We start from the raw sequence: 18116 nt of genomic DNA, 5'->3' as shown, positions 1-18116 counted from the left end.
GGAATACTAGTGACTCAAATATACAGTCAACATATACTTACATTTTAGTAATGTAATTATTTTATGCTGCTCATTTAACAGGCTAGCATTATTTAGACTATAAAATTGCTTTGTTATATCCTTTTTTGCAGAATTGGAAATTAAACAAACAATAGTGTAGTCTTAGCTAAGAATGAGGAGTTCTGTGGCACCTTAGAATGTGTCTAGATTACACCTCTCTGTTGACAGAGATGTAGATTAGGCACATCAAAATTGCTAATGAAGCAGGGATTTAAATATCCCATGCCTCATTAGCATAAACATGGTTGCCACTTTTTTTGAAACAGAGCTTTTTCGAAAAAAATGGCAGTGTAGGTGGGGATCTGTCAAAAATAAACCCTTTTTCAACAGATCCTGTAAACCTCATTTTTTGAGGAATATAGAATCTGTCAAAAAAGGGTTTATTTTTGACAGATCTGCATCTAGACTGCCGTTTTTCAAAAAAGCTCTGTTTCGGAAAAAAGTGGTGGCCATGTTTATGCTAATGAGGCGAAGGATATTTAAATCCCTGCTTCATTATCAATTTCAATGTGCTTGATTTGCATCCCTCTGTCGACAGAGGGATGCAGTCTAGACGTAGCCTTAGAGACTAACAGGTTCTCTGATTTTTAGATATGTAACACTTTTTACCCTATTACAGTGGGTACTGAACAATTAGCATTTGAGTAAGTCAGAAAATGATTAGAAACATATTAAAGATAAAATGCATCAGTCTAATGGAGAAATCAGTTACCAGAACTTTTTGATTTAAGATTAATTGGTGTATAAAGATACTTAGAAGTCTGTAGTACATTTAATTCCATATGTTTAATTCTAAAATGCTGATAAAGTAAGTTTTGTTTTAATGTATTGACTTATATACATAAGGCTGCTGCTATCTGTTGTACAAAATGGATAAGCACTAGGAATTTAAGAGGGTGGGTTTTCTCCTTTCCCCTGCTGCCCACTGCCACCACGTAGTAAGTTGTACAAACTATTATAAAAATAAATGCATACCGCAGTTCTGTATTTAACTTTTTTCTGTTTTTAACTAGACTGTAAAAATGGGACATCGTTCATCAGACACTGAAGAAGAAAACAGAAGCAGAAGAAAAAAGAAACACCGTAGACGTTCATCTTCAAGTAGCTCTTCAGATGATAGAACATACAGCCGTAAGAAATCAGGAAGGAAGTCAAGGTCAAGATCACGGTCTCGAGAGCACCAGTCCCGTTCACATTCTTATGAAAAAAGGTGAATTTATAATGCTTTCCTAAGCCTTACTTTTGTGTCTAGGTTTGACTCCTTTATTTATGCAGCAGAACTAAGAATGTTTGACAACTGTGCGTGTTCTGGGTAATTCATACAAAATCTGTCATACACCTATTTAGGGCTTTCCTAGCATGAATCTGTTGTTTTTCCACATAGTCACAAATATTACTGGTGTGAATGTAAGTTTAAAAGTAATTTTTTTGTTTAAACAAACAAGCATCTTTCAGCAGACCCCATGAAAAATTTAAACTCTGAATTTGGATTTTTTCTTGACATGGCTAATAGTTTATGTACTGGCTTCATCATAAGTAATTTCACTCAATCAGTCATACACAACTATGTGCCTTTGTGCTGTGGCTTAAAACAAAATGAAGCTAACAAGCCAAGAGTGTGATTGAATAAAGTTGACTTTTTAAATGACAAGGTTTGATATGAGTTTTACAATTAATATTTACACTAATTTAAAAATGTATTTTTCTACTATATTTGTTACCCTTTTGTGATGTGGGAGAAACATACAATAGTTTAGTAGTCCTCAAGAGAGAATTCATGCCAATACCTCTGCTAGATTCTGATTGATTGAAAACCTATCAAATTACTCCAAGCAGTACCTAATTATTTCAGAAATCCTGGATGCTTCTTACCCTGGCTCAGATGGCCAGGGAACCAAGACTGTGCTAGTTGCACTGATGAAGCCCCATTTTAGTTGATGAAGGTGAGACCAATCTAAGAATACTCAGCTTGTACTGCCACATTTGACGTTACTGATCAGAAGTAGCTGCTGAACCTCTTAACATTTTATGACATGAGTTAACAGAAGTACACATCTAATTTTATTCTTTTCTAATCTGTTGTAAATCATGATGAGCAAGTCCCACTTTTCGTCATAAGCCTACACATGTGGAATCCTTTAGTCCTAGTTCTTTTTTCTGCTCCTGCTTAGCATCTACATAGAGCCCGTAGGGGACATAGTAATATGACATGGACTTTGCTGCCAAAAATATGCTGGTGACGTGCAGCTTTACGAATCTCTTTCGTCTAGTGCAGACACGGATATCTCACAGATAAAACGGAGCTTGAGGGAGATTGGAGTCTGGATGAAGACCAGCTTACTAAAATTGAATCCAGAAAAGACAAAGTGTTTGCTTTGAGGCTCTAGCTATCACTTTTGCCTCATGCTCGGTTTAGGGCATTTGCACCTCATAGTTAAAATGATATTACATGGAATACTCAGGAAGAGGAGTGTGAAAGCTTGAAGAGGTAGTGAAGGCCTGATTTAGGCTAAGTGGAAAAATTACAGTCCAGGTTGGTGGTGTGTTCTGAATTGCTGTCAGTTTCATGTTTAGGGCCTGTTAAGCAGAACAACGGGGTCTCTGTGTGGGTTAGATAATAGGGTTGGGAGGAAAGATTTATGTTAAGAACTGAGGAACTTTTGGGAAAGGAGGAGCCTATACGGGAAGTATGGGCTCCTCCTGATCAGGTTGCTGGCATATACAATTTAAAAGGTTGTAGAGGAATTTTTAGATTAAGGGCTTGGGAAAGGTGATCATTTCATGGTGGGACATTCAGATTCAGAAAACAATTAGAGGAGAATTTATTAAAGGAGATATTTTGTATGTTAGTAAAGAGCAGAGGATAGAAGTTGATAAAGTGATGCAAGACACACTTTCACCATAGCATTCTCCAAAGTACCAGGATGAAATGAATTTAAATATGTTCAAAAGCAACAGCTCTTTGAATAGGACTAACTCTGATTTAAAGCTTTATCTGTCTTTGCTATATTTTTTAATTATGTAGTAATAAATGATTATCCTGAATAGTGCTCTATAACTACATAGAAATATGATAGTGAGTCTGTACTGATTCATTCACCAATGGATTTGTTATTGGTAATTGATGAAAATCGGTTGTCTTGTTGAATATTTTTTTCAGCTGAATTTGATATTATTGACCATTAAATTTAGGTGAAACATCTATGAACCCTGGGAAACATATATGTAATAATTCCAAGATGTTTCTGTTCTTCTCTTTCAGAACACAGAATTTGGTATTGGCTTATGAGGCCATAGACTTTATAGATTACCAAGACACTCTTCTTTTCCTTGCTTGTTTTAAGAGTATGTGAAGTCAGAGGGAGAGAGATTGAAGTAATATAGGTTGTAATGTCTCCAGTAGGAAGAGAACACATGGAGCTCTCTGTCTGTATTCCATTGGATACAGCTGTTGTAGTTGATTTGTTGACACAGTGTCTTGCTAGGTTTGGGGGTTGGACAAAGATCAGCTGACTGTAACTCAATCAGAAAAGATTGTGGTTATGTGCTAAGTTTCACCTAAGTGGAGCAGTAGCATGGCAGCGCTACTTCCCTTTAAGTCCTGCTCAGGGATTCAGGGATGCAGCAGGCAGATCTTTTCCCAAACCCTGAAGCTACCACAGATGGTTGGGATGAGCCCCTTCTCCACTGGCTTCAATACAGAACTGCCACGAGGGTATTCTTTCCTACCCAACCCAAGCCCTGCCTCATCTTGAGCCCCTCCCCAGCCCTGAGGCCCTCCTGAGCTACAAAACCCTCCTCCTCCGCCTTACCTCAAAGCACAGCTCCTAGGCCAGAGCCTGTACCTGAGTGTCAGTGGCTTTATCAGCACAGGGGCATCTTCTATGACTGCACCCCTTCACATCGATGACTTAGGAGAAATGATTGGAAGAAATAGAGGAGCTGTTGGCTCTTTTTTTGGAGATAATCTGTCCTTCTTTACATAGCTTTTGGTTCCATTTGTTTCCTCATTTGGAGGGATGTGATTCTGTCAGTGTTACAGGTTGTCAGAGAACCTGTGAATTTTGCCATTTAATTTGGTTCCATTGTACAGAACCATTTATATGGGCCCTGCTGGTATGCATTAAAAGTTTTAGTTTGCCTTGACATAAACGTCTTTGTAATGGGACTACATCAACGTGAGCTAACAAATGATTAATGTGTGGCAGCTGATCAAAGCAAACTAACAAACTGTTAATGAGTGACAGTAAGTCTTGGAGGGGTAGTGGTGTTAGTCTGTAACTTTAAAAACTAGTAGGCCTGTGACACCTTAGAGACTAACAAAAATAAATATTGTACCATGAGCCACTCCAACTCATCTGATAACATGGGTTTTACCCATGAAAACTTTGTGATCCTATATATTTTTGTTAGTTTCTAACATAGTAATGTGTTAATGTGTGTAATTTATTAAAATTTCAACAGTTACACATAGGGTGGCAGTTAACTCCTTTAAGCCAGCTCTGTGTGGGTACCAGCTCCTGCCTTCCATCCCACGCTGCTGCCTCTGTATCAGAGGCAGCACTGTGGGGCAGCATGTGACTCTCCAGGAGCAGGGCAAGAGCCTGTGTGTAGCCGTGAACGTTAACTGATAAACCCAGGCTTATCGGTTAACTGTTTACAGAGTTAAACTTTCACATCCTAACTATTTGATTTTTTTTTTTAAGTAAGGTCTAGGTGAGCGCAACTGATTACTTTGGTTTGATCAGTTATCTTTTTCTTCCCTACCCATTATCCCCTGCCTTCTGCTATGTATCCTCCCCTACTATTAATTACCTCCTTCTCACTACCAGTTAACTTCCACAATCTGCCCCCATCTTCTCCCTCACTCATAACACCCCTTCTGCATTGCCACAGTATCTTCTACTTGCCGTCATCCCTACTCCAGTGGTCTCCAACCTTTTTACATCCAAGATCACTTTTTAAATGAGAACAAGCCAAGATCTAGTGCTCCATCCTTCCCCCAAGATCCCCACCCCTTCCTTGAAGCCCTGCCCTCTCTATTCTCCTCTCCATCACTTGCTATCCCCAGCCCTTATACACTCTACACTGCTGCTTTTTTATTTTTTTTTTCTGTAGGAAGAGGTTTTTCCAACATTTGGCCTGTCTCGACTGGATCAAATGTTAGAAAAACCCCTTCTTTTGGAAGCCCACTTATTCCTCATGGAACAAGGAATACAGGGGTTACCGAAAGAGCATGTTTGCTCTTCCACTAAAAAAAGCAGAAGAACAAATGTGTCCCTGGATGCGGAAGAGTTTTTCCGGGATATCTCTGGAATTCTGGAAAAACTTCTGCAGTCTAGCTGTACTCTCACTGGGTTGACAGGATATGTAGGCTCTGGGGTGGGAATGAGGGACTTGGGGGTGGGAAGGGGTGAGTGGTGTAAGCTCTGGGAGGACATTTGGATGCAGGCGGAGGTGGAGAAGGGGACACTGGCTCGGGGAGGGGGCTCCAGGCTGTTGGGGTCAGATGGAGGGTTGAGGTACTAAATAAGCCACAAGCTTGTGGATGTGAGGGTGCAGGAATTTGGGTTGGGGTATGTCAGGGGCACAGGGTAGGGAGTTCCAGTGTATGATAGGTTCAGATCTAGGATCTGGGGGGTGGGGATGGACGGTGTAGGAGTGTTATGATGCTGCAGCCAGCTGGGGGCTTGTTAGCCAGGCTTCATTTTTAAATAAAATACTATGTCAAACACAAAAAGTTTCTGCATTGTCTTTATTAATGAGAAGGGCAGGGAACCTGTTTTGAATCAGGGTCACTGACCCACAGAAAAGTCAGTTGGGGCCACACAAGTGAGATGCAAAAACCCCCCAAGCCTCACTAATGTGGACCCAACTGTGCTGGTGGGAGCATGGGACATGGTACTGGGGAAGGGTGCTAGTGGGGGCAGGGGACAGGGTGCCAGTGGGGGACAGGGGAAAAGGGACAGGGTTCTGCATCAGGGGACAAGGTGTTGCTGGGGGCAGGGAGTCCCCCACACCCGCATCTGCCAGGACTCTTCTGGGGACAACTCCTCCTCCTCCCTGCAGAGGAGGGAAAGCCCCGGCACACTACAGACCTAGGGGAGGGGAGCAGCCAGTGCACTTCTGGAACCCCTGGAAGTGGTGTGCAGCTGCTGGACTTCCATCCACCCCGCAGGAAGCTGGCGTTACCTCCATTGTCACTGGGGGTAGGTAGTGGGGCTTCTTGAGGGCGGGAGTAAATCGGTGGGGGGCAAACATCTTGTGATTTGAAGGGTTGGTGACCATGGCCTTACGTCCTGCCTACTTTTTGCCTCTGCCTTTAAGCCACCTCTCTCCAGCCTATTGTATCTACCCAATGCCCATAGCTCCCTTCTTCCCTCCTTCCCTGTGTCAAACATTCTGTCTGTCCCCTCCTTCCATTGTAACTCACCGCCCATACTCTGCTCCCTTCTGCAGTTTTCTTAAAGGGCAGGGCTGGATCTTTGGCTCTTGCGTGCCATTCTCTGCCTTCCTCCCTCCTTGCAGATTGCCTGGTTCTTGAGGTTGCCTCCCTCTTCCCCTTGGTTGCCCAATCTCTCTCCCCAGCCCATCACGAAAAGGAGGAATGGTCTGGTTGGGATCTGGCACTGGTATTTCCACTAATTTCCACCAACTAAGTGGCCTTGCCACCAGGCAGCACCTTTTGCTTCCTATGGAGATGAAGAGGCTTCTCCAGAGTAGAGCCTGGAATCCATCAGTGAAATGTTGAACCTGGGCAACTGCTCCTAGCAAGGGGTTAGGACGAGATGGGTCATCTCTGGTTTGTGGGGGTGGTAGTTGAGAACTGGGGAAGGAGGCAGATAACAGGGGACTTGGGGTGTGAGTGGAGTATCCCCATCCCTGTTCCATTTAAGAGACTGCACAGTGAAGAAGGGTCTATGGGCTGGGGGGGAGAATTAAAGTGGTAGGGGGAACAGATAGAAGGGAGGCCACAGGCAAGGGCTCTTATGTCCCACCATAATTTAAACACTGACTAATAGTTTGCTGTCTTTGATCAAATCCTATTTTTAAGAGGATGTGGCAGCTGTGTCCAAGGTTAAAATGACCATAACATAAAATTATCTATTTTTTATCACAACTGTGTTGTAAATTATGCATAATTTTACTATGACAAAATCGAATCTCTGATCACTTGTTTCTCTATTTTTAGGTAATAGGTGTTAAGAGGTTGTGGGTTTTTATATATAACCACACTTAAATAGGAAGTAACCTTTCTTCCTCTAGTAATCCATGTCCACAGTGATGCATGTCTTGGTCACCTAGAGACCCGATTGTAGCAACGTTTCTTTGTGGGCTACATACTACTTATATATCAATTAGTGGAGAATATGGGTGCTCAATTGAGGGGCATATGTCACTTGGAGTGTCAGAGGGTCATGTGAATGAAGGATTCTTTACTCTGATATTTGTTTGCATTATAAAGTCTCAAAAGCAAAGCTCACTCCTTCTTCCAGGATTTAAATTTGGATGGATATGTATTTTAGTGGGGGTGATTAGAGTTTTGTTTTGGAAGGAGGGGATTTGCAAGGATCCATGTTTTGGGGGTGATTTCTATTTAATATTGCTGTTCTAAGAGTGTTCCCATGTGCTGAATGTGTACCAACACATTGGAAGGATGCATTTTTATGTACTGAAATAAATAATTGAATTCCATCCTTTTTATACTATTCACTTAATTGAGGAGGAATCTTCAAGTTCTAATAGTGATAACTGAAATTATGATAGTATAGGGCAATTTAAAATATTAGTACACGCAGTCCCCGGGTTACGTACAAGATAGGGACTGTAGGTTTGTTCTTAAGTTGAATCTGTATGTAAGTCGGAACTGGCGTCCAGATTCAGCCGCTGCTGAAACTGATCAGTTTCAACAGCGGCTGAATCTGGACGCCAGTTCTGATTTACATACAGATTCAACTTAAGAACCCCAGGCATCCCCAAGTCAGCTGCTGCTGAAACTGATCAGTGGCTGATTCCAGGAAGCCCGGGGCAGGGGCTTCCTGTAGTCAGCCACTGGTCAGTTTCAGCAGCGGCTGACTTGGGGACGCCTGGGGCAGAGCAGCTGGGGTGCTGCTGGGTTGGTCCAGTAGCGCCGCCGCTCCTCGGCGCTACTGGACCAACCCAGCAGCACCCAAGCTGCTCTGCCCCAGGCGTCCTGATTCAGCCGCTGCTGAATCTGACCAGCAGTGGCTGAATCAGGACGCCTGGGGCAGAACAGCTGGGGTGCTGCCCGGTTGGTCCAGTAGCGCCCAGAGCGGTGCTACAGGACCAACTGGCAGCGCCCCAGCTGCTGTACCACAGGTGTCCGGAGCAAAGCCATGGAGCACGGGGGCAGCGGGACAGCCCAGACGCGCCGTGGCTGTCCTGCTGCCCTCGGGCTCCGTGGCTTTGCTCTGCTTTGTTCCCCGTCCCCCTGGTCTGCAGACCAGGGGAAGGGGGGGGCAAAGCAGAGCCAAGCCTCGGAGCGCGTGGGCAGCGGACAGCCCTGTCCGCTGCCCACGTGTTCCGCCGCTTTGCTTCCTCTCCCTTGTCTGCTGGAGACCAGGGAGAGGAACGGCCCCGTTCATAACTGCGGATCCGACGTAAGTCGGATCCGCGTAACTCGGGGACTGCCTGTAAATGTAAATTCTGAAAGCATACGTAAATGCAAAATTAAGGTAACCCATTATGAAAGTTCAGGTAACAAATATATTAAGTTATGCATATGACAAGAAATTGATAGAACATACTGCATAAAGACAGTGGCTGAAAAATTGCTGTGTGGCTGTGGAAAGCATAACTTCATATTTCCTGAATTTTATATTTATTATTGCAACCTTATTCTCAGTTCTACACTATATTCCATGCAGTTGATCCTTACACCTCCATAGATTCTGCTATAGAATGTAGTCCTAAATGTGTCTTCAACCTTGTTTTGTGTTTAGAAGCCACGAAGAGGTGTGATCCTGTACATTTGGCTTTGGACTATATTCACCTCCTTGCTTTACCGTTGACTTGTTGCAATCTGTGCTTCCGTTTCTCCTCCCACCATTTTGTTTATCTTACCTAGTTAGGGCTTGTCTTCACTATTAGGGAGATGGATGCTGTGCAGTTGAGGCACCGAATGTCGATTTATTGGGTCTAGTGAAGACCCGCTAAATCAGTGTTTCCCAATTTTATTTGGCCATGGAACCCTTTTCAGAATTTCAAGGCACCCCTTGGTTTGTCAACCAAACCCTCCGCCCCCCAAAGGGGGGGACCCTCCAATGCATGAAAATCACATTCCTTCCCCAAAACCCCACCCCTTTGAGGCCCCATCCTCTCTGTTCCCCTCCTCTCCATCACTTGCTATCCCCAGCCCTTAAACACTCTCACTGGGTTGAGACAGGAGGTGGGAATGATGGATTTGGTATGAAAAGGGTTGAGAAGTGCAAGCTCTGGGAGGGAATTTGGATGCAGGAGAAAGGGATGCTGGCTTGCAAAGGGGGCTCCAGGATGGGGAGTGTTGGGCTCAGGTGGAAGGTTGGGGTGCCGAGCAAGTCACAGGCTTGTGGATGTGAGGGTGCAGGAGTTTGGTGTTGAATGTGTGAGGGGCTCAGGGCAAGGAGGCTGTAGGTATGATGGGCTCAGGACAGAGATTTGTGAAGTGTGGATGGTGCAGGAGTGCTATGGCAGAAGACTGAGGATGTGGGGATGCAGGAGTTTGGGATGTAAGAGGCTCAGGATGGGGGTTCCAGTGTATGATAGGCTCAGATTTGGGGTCAGGTGTTGAAGGAGTATTATGATGCTGCAGTGAGATGGGGATTTGGCCCCAATTGGGAGCATGTTGGCCAGGCTTCATTTTTAAATAAAATAGTATGTCAAACTCAAAAGGTTTTAGCATTGTCTTTATTTATGAAAGGGATGAGGAACCTGTTTTGAGTCAAGGGTCATTGACCCACAGAAAAGTCAGTTGGGGGTCACACAAGTGAGATGCAACAAAAAATCCCCCAAGCCTCACTAATGTGGTCCCAACTGTGCTGGTGCGAGTAGGAGACAGGGTGCTAGTGGGTGCTGGGGCCAGGGCCAGGGTGCTGCCGGGTGCTGTGGTGGGTGGCAGGGTACTGGGACAAGGAACAGGGTGCTAGAATGGGTGGCAGGGTGCTGGGGCCAGGGACAAGGTGCTGCTGGGTGCTAGGGTGGATGGCAGGATGCTGGGACAAGGGGCAGGGTGGTGCTGCGGTGGGTGGCAGGGTGCTGGGGCCAGGGCGCTGCTGGGTTCTGGGGACAGTGCTGGTGGGGACAGGATACTTGTGGGTGGTCAGGGCAGGATAAGGGGCAGCTGGGACCAGTATCTGGAAATCCTGCAGTACCTCTGGGTTACGGGAAGTGTGAGACTGCACTTCTCTTCCCTGAACAGCTGGCGTGCACGCTGCCTGAGCAGCAGGGGCTCTTGCACTCTAGCAGCTTACTTCCGTAATGCCATTCTGCAGGAGTGCGCACGGTGAGTCCCAGGGCAGAGCGTGCTGCCTGAACAGCTGGAGCTGCACAGACCCGGGTCTCCTGACCTCTCCCTCGTGCCCTCTTCCCCCCCCCACACACACCATGCAGGAAGGTGGCAGAACCAAGTTGCTGGATGCCACAACCCCAGGTGTTCAGGCAGCACGCGCCGGCTCCTTTGGGGAGGGGAAGTGCTTCCTTCCCCGCTTTGGGTCAAGTGTGGTCACCCCTGTCCAGCACCCCCTACTCTGCCGGCTGGGAGCAACTGTTCCCTCTGCCCCCACCTCACTATGCCTCTGCGTTGCCAGGGAGGAATGGGAAACAAGTGTGCTGCTTCTTTAAGAAGCTGGCTAGCTGGCGCTCTCTTTCAGAGGGGGCGGGGGAGTGCCAGCTCTTCACAGATCCCCCACTTATCCCAGGGTTCCTCTGAGCACCAATTGGGAAACACCGTGCTAAATCAATGGCAGAATGCTCTCCATTCACGTTTCAGTTCCCTGAAAAGAATAAGGTAAGTTGATGGGAGATGCCCTCCTGTCAGTGCAGCACAGTGAAAACACCACAGGAGGTTGACCCAAGCTATGCTGACTCCAGTTATGTTGCTCACTTAGCTGAGCTAGCATAACTTAGGTTGACCACCAAAAAAACCCCCCTCACTGACATGGCACCTGACTGAGAAGAAAAAAGACACTTCTCACTTTCTCCTGACACACCAGAGCCTGGGGGGCCCAGCCTAATAGATTTTGTGTGCTCCAGCCCTGTGGTGGGGCAGCAAGAGGGCTGGAGTGCCAGCAGTGGCTCCCCAATTTGGGGGAGCAGGAGCCGTGAGCCTCGGGCACCAGATCCAGTCAAGCGTGGCCCTGGGCCTGAGGTTCTCCACCCCTGCATTAGAGGATAAGGTCTGTGGCACAAGAACTGTCTCTTAATATTTATACATACCACATGTAGCACAATGGGACCTCATCTCAGTTGAGGCTTCTAGATGCAGTTGTAGTAAAAATGAATATTAGATTATCTCTTTTAAATTCACATTGATAGGAGTTTGATAAAAGCAGAAATTTGTTAATAACAAATTGTTATTTCAGACGCAGACATCGATCTAGCAGTAGCTCTTCATATGGATCCAAAAGAAAACGCAGTCGTAGTCGATCGAGGGGCCGAGGAAAATCCTATAGGTCTCAAAGATCAAGATCAAAGAGTAGAACAAGAAGGTATGACTGTTTAATTATTTTAAATGAATCTATGATAACATAGCGTTTCTTCATAAAGATATGGGGAAAATTGATTAAACTGAAAACATGACTATTGAATTATTACCTTTTCCTGGGGGTATGGAAGGCAGAGGAAAACAAACAATCTGCAATAAATTTAAAATATTCTGAAAGCAAATTAATATTTTAGATTTCAAATAGAACATCTTGTGATTTCTGAAGCTGGACCTTGGGGATGGGGTGCTATGAGCGGGGGGAGAAGGGTAGGGTGTTGGTGGGAAGGTGTGGGATTTGGGGGCGAGAGGCAGGTATTGGAGAGCTCCCCCCCCTTCAGGCCTGCTGGGAGTCCTGGGTTGGATTGTGCAATCATGCTGGCTGGGGATGGCCCAAAGATTTAGCTATAATATGTCAGAGAAATAATTCTAAGAAGTTGTTAAATCAGTGCTGGAATCTAGAAACTAGCTATCTGCTTTTTAAAAAAATAGCCAAAGAGGCATTTATTTAAGCTGTAGACATAAGATCAAGTTCCTTAAGTGAACATAGTTTTAGTTTTTCTTTAAAAGTAAAAGGAAATTAAAATGATAATTTAATCATTTTGTCTTAACTTCTTTTCAAAAGTCAATTCTTGTCAAACTAAACTTCTTAAAACATCTTAGCGTACAAATAGAATGTGAAATGAAATATAAAATTTATAAACTAAATGTTTAAGAAAAAAGGAAGGAACATTTTAAAATCAGTGTTAGTGAAGATCAAGATTGCTTTCTGGAAAACTTCAAATAAAAGGGGACAGACATCCTTTTGGTTTGAGAGTGCTTTACTATTTACAAAAGAGCTCTCTGCAGTGTTCTAAATAGAGCTCTGTATTTACTAATGGACAGTTTTCTTTCACACTGCTGGTTGTATATGCTAGTTCACTTCAGAGCTGGTTGAACACCATGGGTTTATAGATTATACAAATTTCTGATGTTTTGTGTTCAGATGTGTATAGAGCCAATATTTGTAGACTTCGATGGTGCAGAAATCTATAGGTTTTTTTGTGTGGGGGGGGGGTAAATCTTATTGATTGTGACAAATACATGTTTTCAGTAATAAAAAGAGTCATTATTAAAAAATTGACTGTTCTAAAAGTGTATCCAAGGGTTACTTCTGGAAATAGAAGGCTTCAAAGAGTTTTATAATATATTTTAATTTTGTTTTTTAAAAACAATTTCATATTCTTAGTTAAATGTGCATCCTTTGAAAAATGTTTCAGTAGTGATCAACATAATTATTTTAATTTTCTGTCGAATTTACTGGCCTAAATTAAGGATGTTAAATAATGATTAATTTACAAGTCCAGTAGTCAGTGGCTCTTGTGCATTTCAAAATTGGAATGCTGTGTGCAGTCCTGAGGCCGGTGGGAAGTCCTGCTGACCCCAGGCTCTATGAGGGTGCTGCTGCTTTGAAATGCACAAGAGCAGGCTCTCTAGGCTCCATGCGGCGCTGTCGCTTAGAAATGCCACGCGGAGCTGTGGTCAGCTGGGGACTCCCCAGATGAACCTGGGCTCTGCGCGGCATTTCCTCGGAACCTGAGATCTCTGTGGAAATGCTGCAAGGAGCCCTGGGTCAGCTAGGGTGTCCCCAGCTGATCCCAGGCTCCATGTGACGACTGCTGCTTCGAAATGCTGTGGCAGTGTTTCAAAGGGGCAGCACTGCACAGCTGACCCTGGGCTCTGTGTGGCACTGCCACTTTGAAGTACCTCCTCTTCCCCACCCCTTTGTTGCCTCTATCTGATAAGAGGCAGCAAGTGTGTGTGCAGGGGAATCAACTAGTCCTGAACATCCTTAGCCTAAATCATGTTACCGAATGTTACTGTTGCTGATAACTATCAGATAGGCAAAGCACCTGATTCTGAATTTTTGTATAAAGTATTTAAGTGAAGTTTTAGTTTTAAATGTACTTGATTAGGAGGTTTTTTTTTTTCTAAATGTGGCTAAAGAAATGAGCAGTTCTTTCAACATTGTTGTTCATATGTGCATCAGAACTATTGTCTGAATATTTGCTTCTTCAGAACATGTGTAATGGCATTTAGGTTATTTAATAGCTTTATTGGTTCTCCAAATGGACTTGGATAACAACCATACTACAAACACAATAGAAGTTATTGAACACACTAGAAATACTTGTGCCTAAATGTTTGCTGAATGGGCTGTAAAGCTTACAAAAATTTCATTTAAAACAACTAAATGGGAAAATCAAAAGCTGTAAATGAAAATATATTACAGAACTGAGGTTAATGGGTAATATTGGGTAATTTTAAATATTCTAAGTAACACTAACATGAAATTACTTGAGCATTTAGTAGTTAGTCCCATGGTACAAAATGTTATTTATTAAATGTATGAGTTTATAACAGTCTAGAATTTTAAATAATTGTGGAAGCATTGCTGTAGTTCACTTTTAATTACTGGCATGTTTTAAGTAAATATATATGAGTATTTCCCTAAACTCAAGAGGAGTTTAGCACATTAAACACTTACAAATAAAGCTCTATCATTTCCCATGAGGTCACAATGGCTGTTCCTCTCTGATTTTCTAGTATGCACCATGCTGTGATGTTACAGCTCCCATTAAGCCAAGGAGTAGGGTCATTTCTGGGGAGGAGTTATGTCAATTACTTTTTTTTTTCTTGCAAGGCTTAAAAGTATATGCTAAATAAAATAGCAAAAAACATTCAGAATGTTGAAACATTTTGCAAGATGATTTAAAAAGCATAATTGACTGGACTCTGCTGTGATGGCACATTGTGTGCTGGGATCTCTGCAGCAGAAGTGGACAGAAGGTAATATTTAGAATTGCTTATATGGCATGCCTTTTGGTATCCATTTTATTTGTAGGTATTGAGCACTTTATTTTAAAAAAATAGTTACACATCAGCTTTAAAGGAGAATCCGCTGCCATTTCCATTATAAGCTTAATTTTGGGCAAGTGTTTTAACTTAGCTTTTTTGTTTTTTTCCTTGAAAAATGTGGTATGTGTACTATATGTAGGAATGTAACAGAGTGATGCTTACTGGTAACTGGTTAACCAGCAGCTCTCCATCCATACTGCTGCAGGGGGCTGCTCCAGCCTGACCGGGCTCCCACCTGTGGCAGTGGACTGGTTAACTGATTAAACATAGTTTAACTGGTTAACATTTTAAATGGGATTTTAGATCCCTAATATTATATATAAAACAGTGTAAGATCATTCAGGAGATGGACTGTGATCACAAGTGGAGTGCTACTTACAGTTAAAGGAGTTGTGCTCAGGTGATAATGAGGAATGACGTACTGTCACCTATTTTCCCAGCAAACAGAAAAGGAATGGCATACTTTCCCCTGTGCGTACTGGCACCTGTTTTCTTGGGGTGACTTGGCTTATGACAGAAGCCTGCTTGGCACATGCACTTTTTTTTTCCAACTCCCAGTGTGGCGTTTTGGCTCTTAAAGGGGCTGCAACTGTATTTTGGCCTCCAACAAGGACAAGTTTCCCTGTTTGTGTGGTGTTTTTTTTTTTTCTCAGCAAGCTTTCTTTTTCTCTCCCTCAACGACTGGATGGCAGCTATAATGATGGGGTATAAATATTTCATACCCCAGTGCTACTTTCCTATCTCAAAATCTGTCTAGTGCACCTGAAGTCCAGTGGCTTAGGGATTTGTAGTGCTGAGGTCATTGCTGAATAAGATTCCCCTGTAAGTATCTCATACCACTGTGATAATTCCAGAGATAGCTGTCATTAACTTTTGATGGGGTTGCAGCTCACCACTCTGGCGCCTCCAGCTGGCTGTCATGGGAATTAGCTCTTCTTGCCAGTGAGCCCTCTTCTGGTGGTACCTTTCTTCCATCACTTCTCATGTCTTGCTTACAACATTCCTGTTAATGCATCTCAGAATGATGTTTTCCTTTTTACAGTTGTTACCGTGTTGAGTCATATTTAGCTTGTGATCTACTATGACCCCCCAGATCCTTTTCTGCAGCACTCTTGCGTGGTCATTTCACATTTTGTATGTGTGCCACTTATTGTTGCATTTGTCCTTACTTGAATTTCATGTTACTTACTTTAGACCAGTTCTTCAGTTTATTCCAATCATTTTTATAGATTCCAAGGGCTGGAAGAGACCTCGGGAAGTCATCTGAATTTTAATCCCATTTACCAAAGCTTTTACAACTTATCCTAACTTGGTATTGTCTGCAAACTTTATAAATGTCTTCTCTGACATTATTGAGCTGAACTGAACCCAGAACTGATTTATTCAGACTCCATTCAATATTATACCCTTTCAGTTTGATTGTGAACAGCTGATAACTGTTCTCTAAGAAAAGTTTTTCAAATCAGTTATGCACCCATCTTACAGGAATGCCATATAGGTTATATTTCCCTAGTTTGTTTGAGAAACTATCATATGAGACAGTATCAAAAATCATACCAAATTAATATATACCACATCTGCTGCTTCTCTTTATCCTCAAAGCTTGTTACCCTGTTAAAGAAAGCAATTAGGTTGGTTTGCCATGATTTGTTCTTGACAAAACCGTGCTGACTATTACTTATTACCTTATCTTCTAGGTTTTTGGAAATTGCTTAATTATTTGCTCCATTATCTTCCCTGGTACAGGAGTTCGACTGACCAGTGTTTTATTCCCCAAGTTCTTAGTTTCCCTTTTTATGGACTAGCACTATATTTGTTCTTATCCAGGCCTCTGGAATCTCTCCCATCTTCTATGACATTGTGAATATAATTGCTAATGAATCAGATATCTTCTCAGTCAATTCCTTGAGTATTCTAGTATGTACTTCATTGGGCCCTGGTGATTTGCAGATATCTAACTTGTCTTCAAGTGATGGGCTCAGATTACTAGCTCAGAAATTGAAAAGATTTTGGAAATTTTTTTAACAGAGGTGGACAGGCCTTGAATTGGGTTGGTATGGTCCCATATACTGTACTATTACCTGAGTCTACTGACATCTTGCTTTACTTCCTTCCCCTAATGTCCACTGTGAATGGCCACCACTCCTGAGCTACTGCAAGCAGCTGCTGCAGAATGTGAGACAGCAGTGGGGAGCTGGAGTACAATCTTCAAGTGTAGAAGAGAGCCATCAGATGGTGCTGCTGCCCTTGTTGGCCAAAATTGAATACCGGAGTTCTTCTCCCATTACTTTCCCCTCTTGTCTATGCTGCCAGCTCCTTAGGAATTGAGGGAGAGGATTTGGCTCCAGGATTCCTCTTTGCAATTTTGCTTCCTTCCCCTGTTGTCTATCTTTTTCCTACTTTTCTCTTCTTTACCCTCACCATTTCTCAGATGAAAAAGGGGGGGAGGGGAGAAATGAGATGGAGAGGGGTCATGTTCAGGAAAAGAAAACAGTGTGGTAGGAATAGGTCATCAGTCATATTGTGGGTGAAGGTGCTTATGTGGGCAGCCCACACGAATATCATCACCTGTTCTTTTTTTCAAATATGATTTTGAAGTTGGAGGAAAGACAGTTGTTGCAGAGGAGCACTCAAGTCAGACAAGGACTGGAGATATGAGTGTTATAATTGTTTTTTATTTCCCAGTAAAGGATAGGACAAATTATAGTTGACATTGAGGAAGAGCAGGTGGGGAGCAGAGTTAAATTCAAGAAAAGTAATGGGGTGTCAGAAAAGAATAAAATAAAAATGGAAGAGGACCTTGACACATTTAACATTAATGGAAAAATGAAGTATTGATCAAAGACAAATGGGGATCCAGGCTATAAACTCAACAGGAAGGACAGATAAGTCCAAAAAGACTGTGTGGTTGAGATATAGTTGAGAGAGTTTGTCTAAGAACACCTCCCAGATGGTAAGAGCTGGGACCACCGAATTTGGAACATAACTTCCTCTGATCATAACTTGAAGCAATGCAGGGGTTTGGTTATGCCAGGAAAATGGGATGTGCCTGGAATGGGATTGCTTCTTGTAAAACCATACAGAAAAGAGACAATCACCAAGCTGGTCAAAAGGGCTGTCTTCCCATCCCCCAAGTGCTCTTTAGGGAGAGCAGGAGCAGCTGATGCTCCCCCTTACTCCTGATTCAGACAGGGACAATCCTCAAGGGAAAGTGCACTGTTTTCTGCATTGCTCACTTTGGCTGGGGAGTGCAGGTGACAGACGAGATATGCACTTTGCTTTCATGTCCTGACTGGGACAGATGGAAAATGCAAGTAGCCCTGGCAGGAATATTTTTTTTGTGGGGGAGATTTGTTCCCCCATGTACTCTGCCTCCCTACAAACTCCCCTGTTCAGAACCCCTCCTTACTATCCCAGCCCGGATTCCTGCACTCCTTTCCCTGAGCCCCTTCTTAAGCAC

The 18116-nt window shown here is 43.3% G+C and overlaps 1 protein-coding gene across 1 annotated transcript in view; it reads left to right on the top strand.

Moving 5' to 3' along the window:
- RSRC1 (arginine and serine rich coiled-coil 1) overlaps window positions 1-18116 on the top strand; it is a 362617-nt gene that overhangs the window by 11441 nt on the left and 333060 nt on the right. The window contains exons 2-3 of the mRNA XM_075937794.2: window positions 1074-1270; window positions 11640-11765. Of these exons, the coding sequence (XP_075793909.1) occupies window positions 1083-1270; window positions 11640-11765 (314 nt within the window). The 5' untranslated portion in view covers window positions 1074-1082. The remainder of the gene's footprint in view (window positions 1-1073; window positions 1271-11639; window positions 11766-18116) is intronic.

This window comes from Pelodiscus sinensis, chromosome 10 (genome assembly GCF_052426305.1).
Source record: "Pelodiscus sinensis isolate ZL-2025 chromosome 10, ASM5242630v1, whole genome shotgun sequence".
NCBI classification, from domain to species: Eukaryota; Metazoa; Chordata; order Testudines; family Trionychidae; genus Pelodiscus; species Pelodiscus sinensis.
This window is presented reverse-complemented; position numbering and strand designations above follow the sequence as displayed.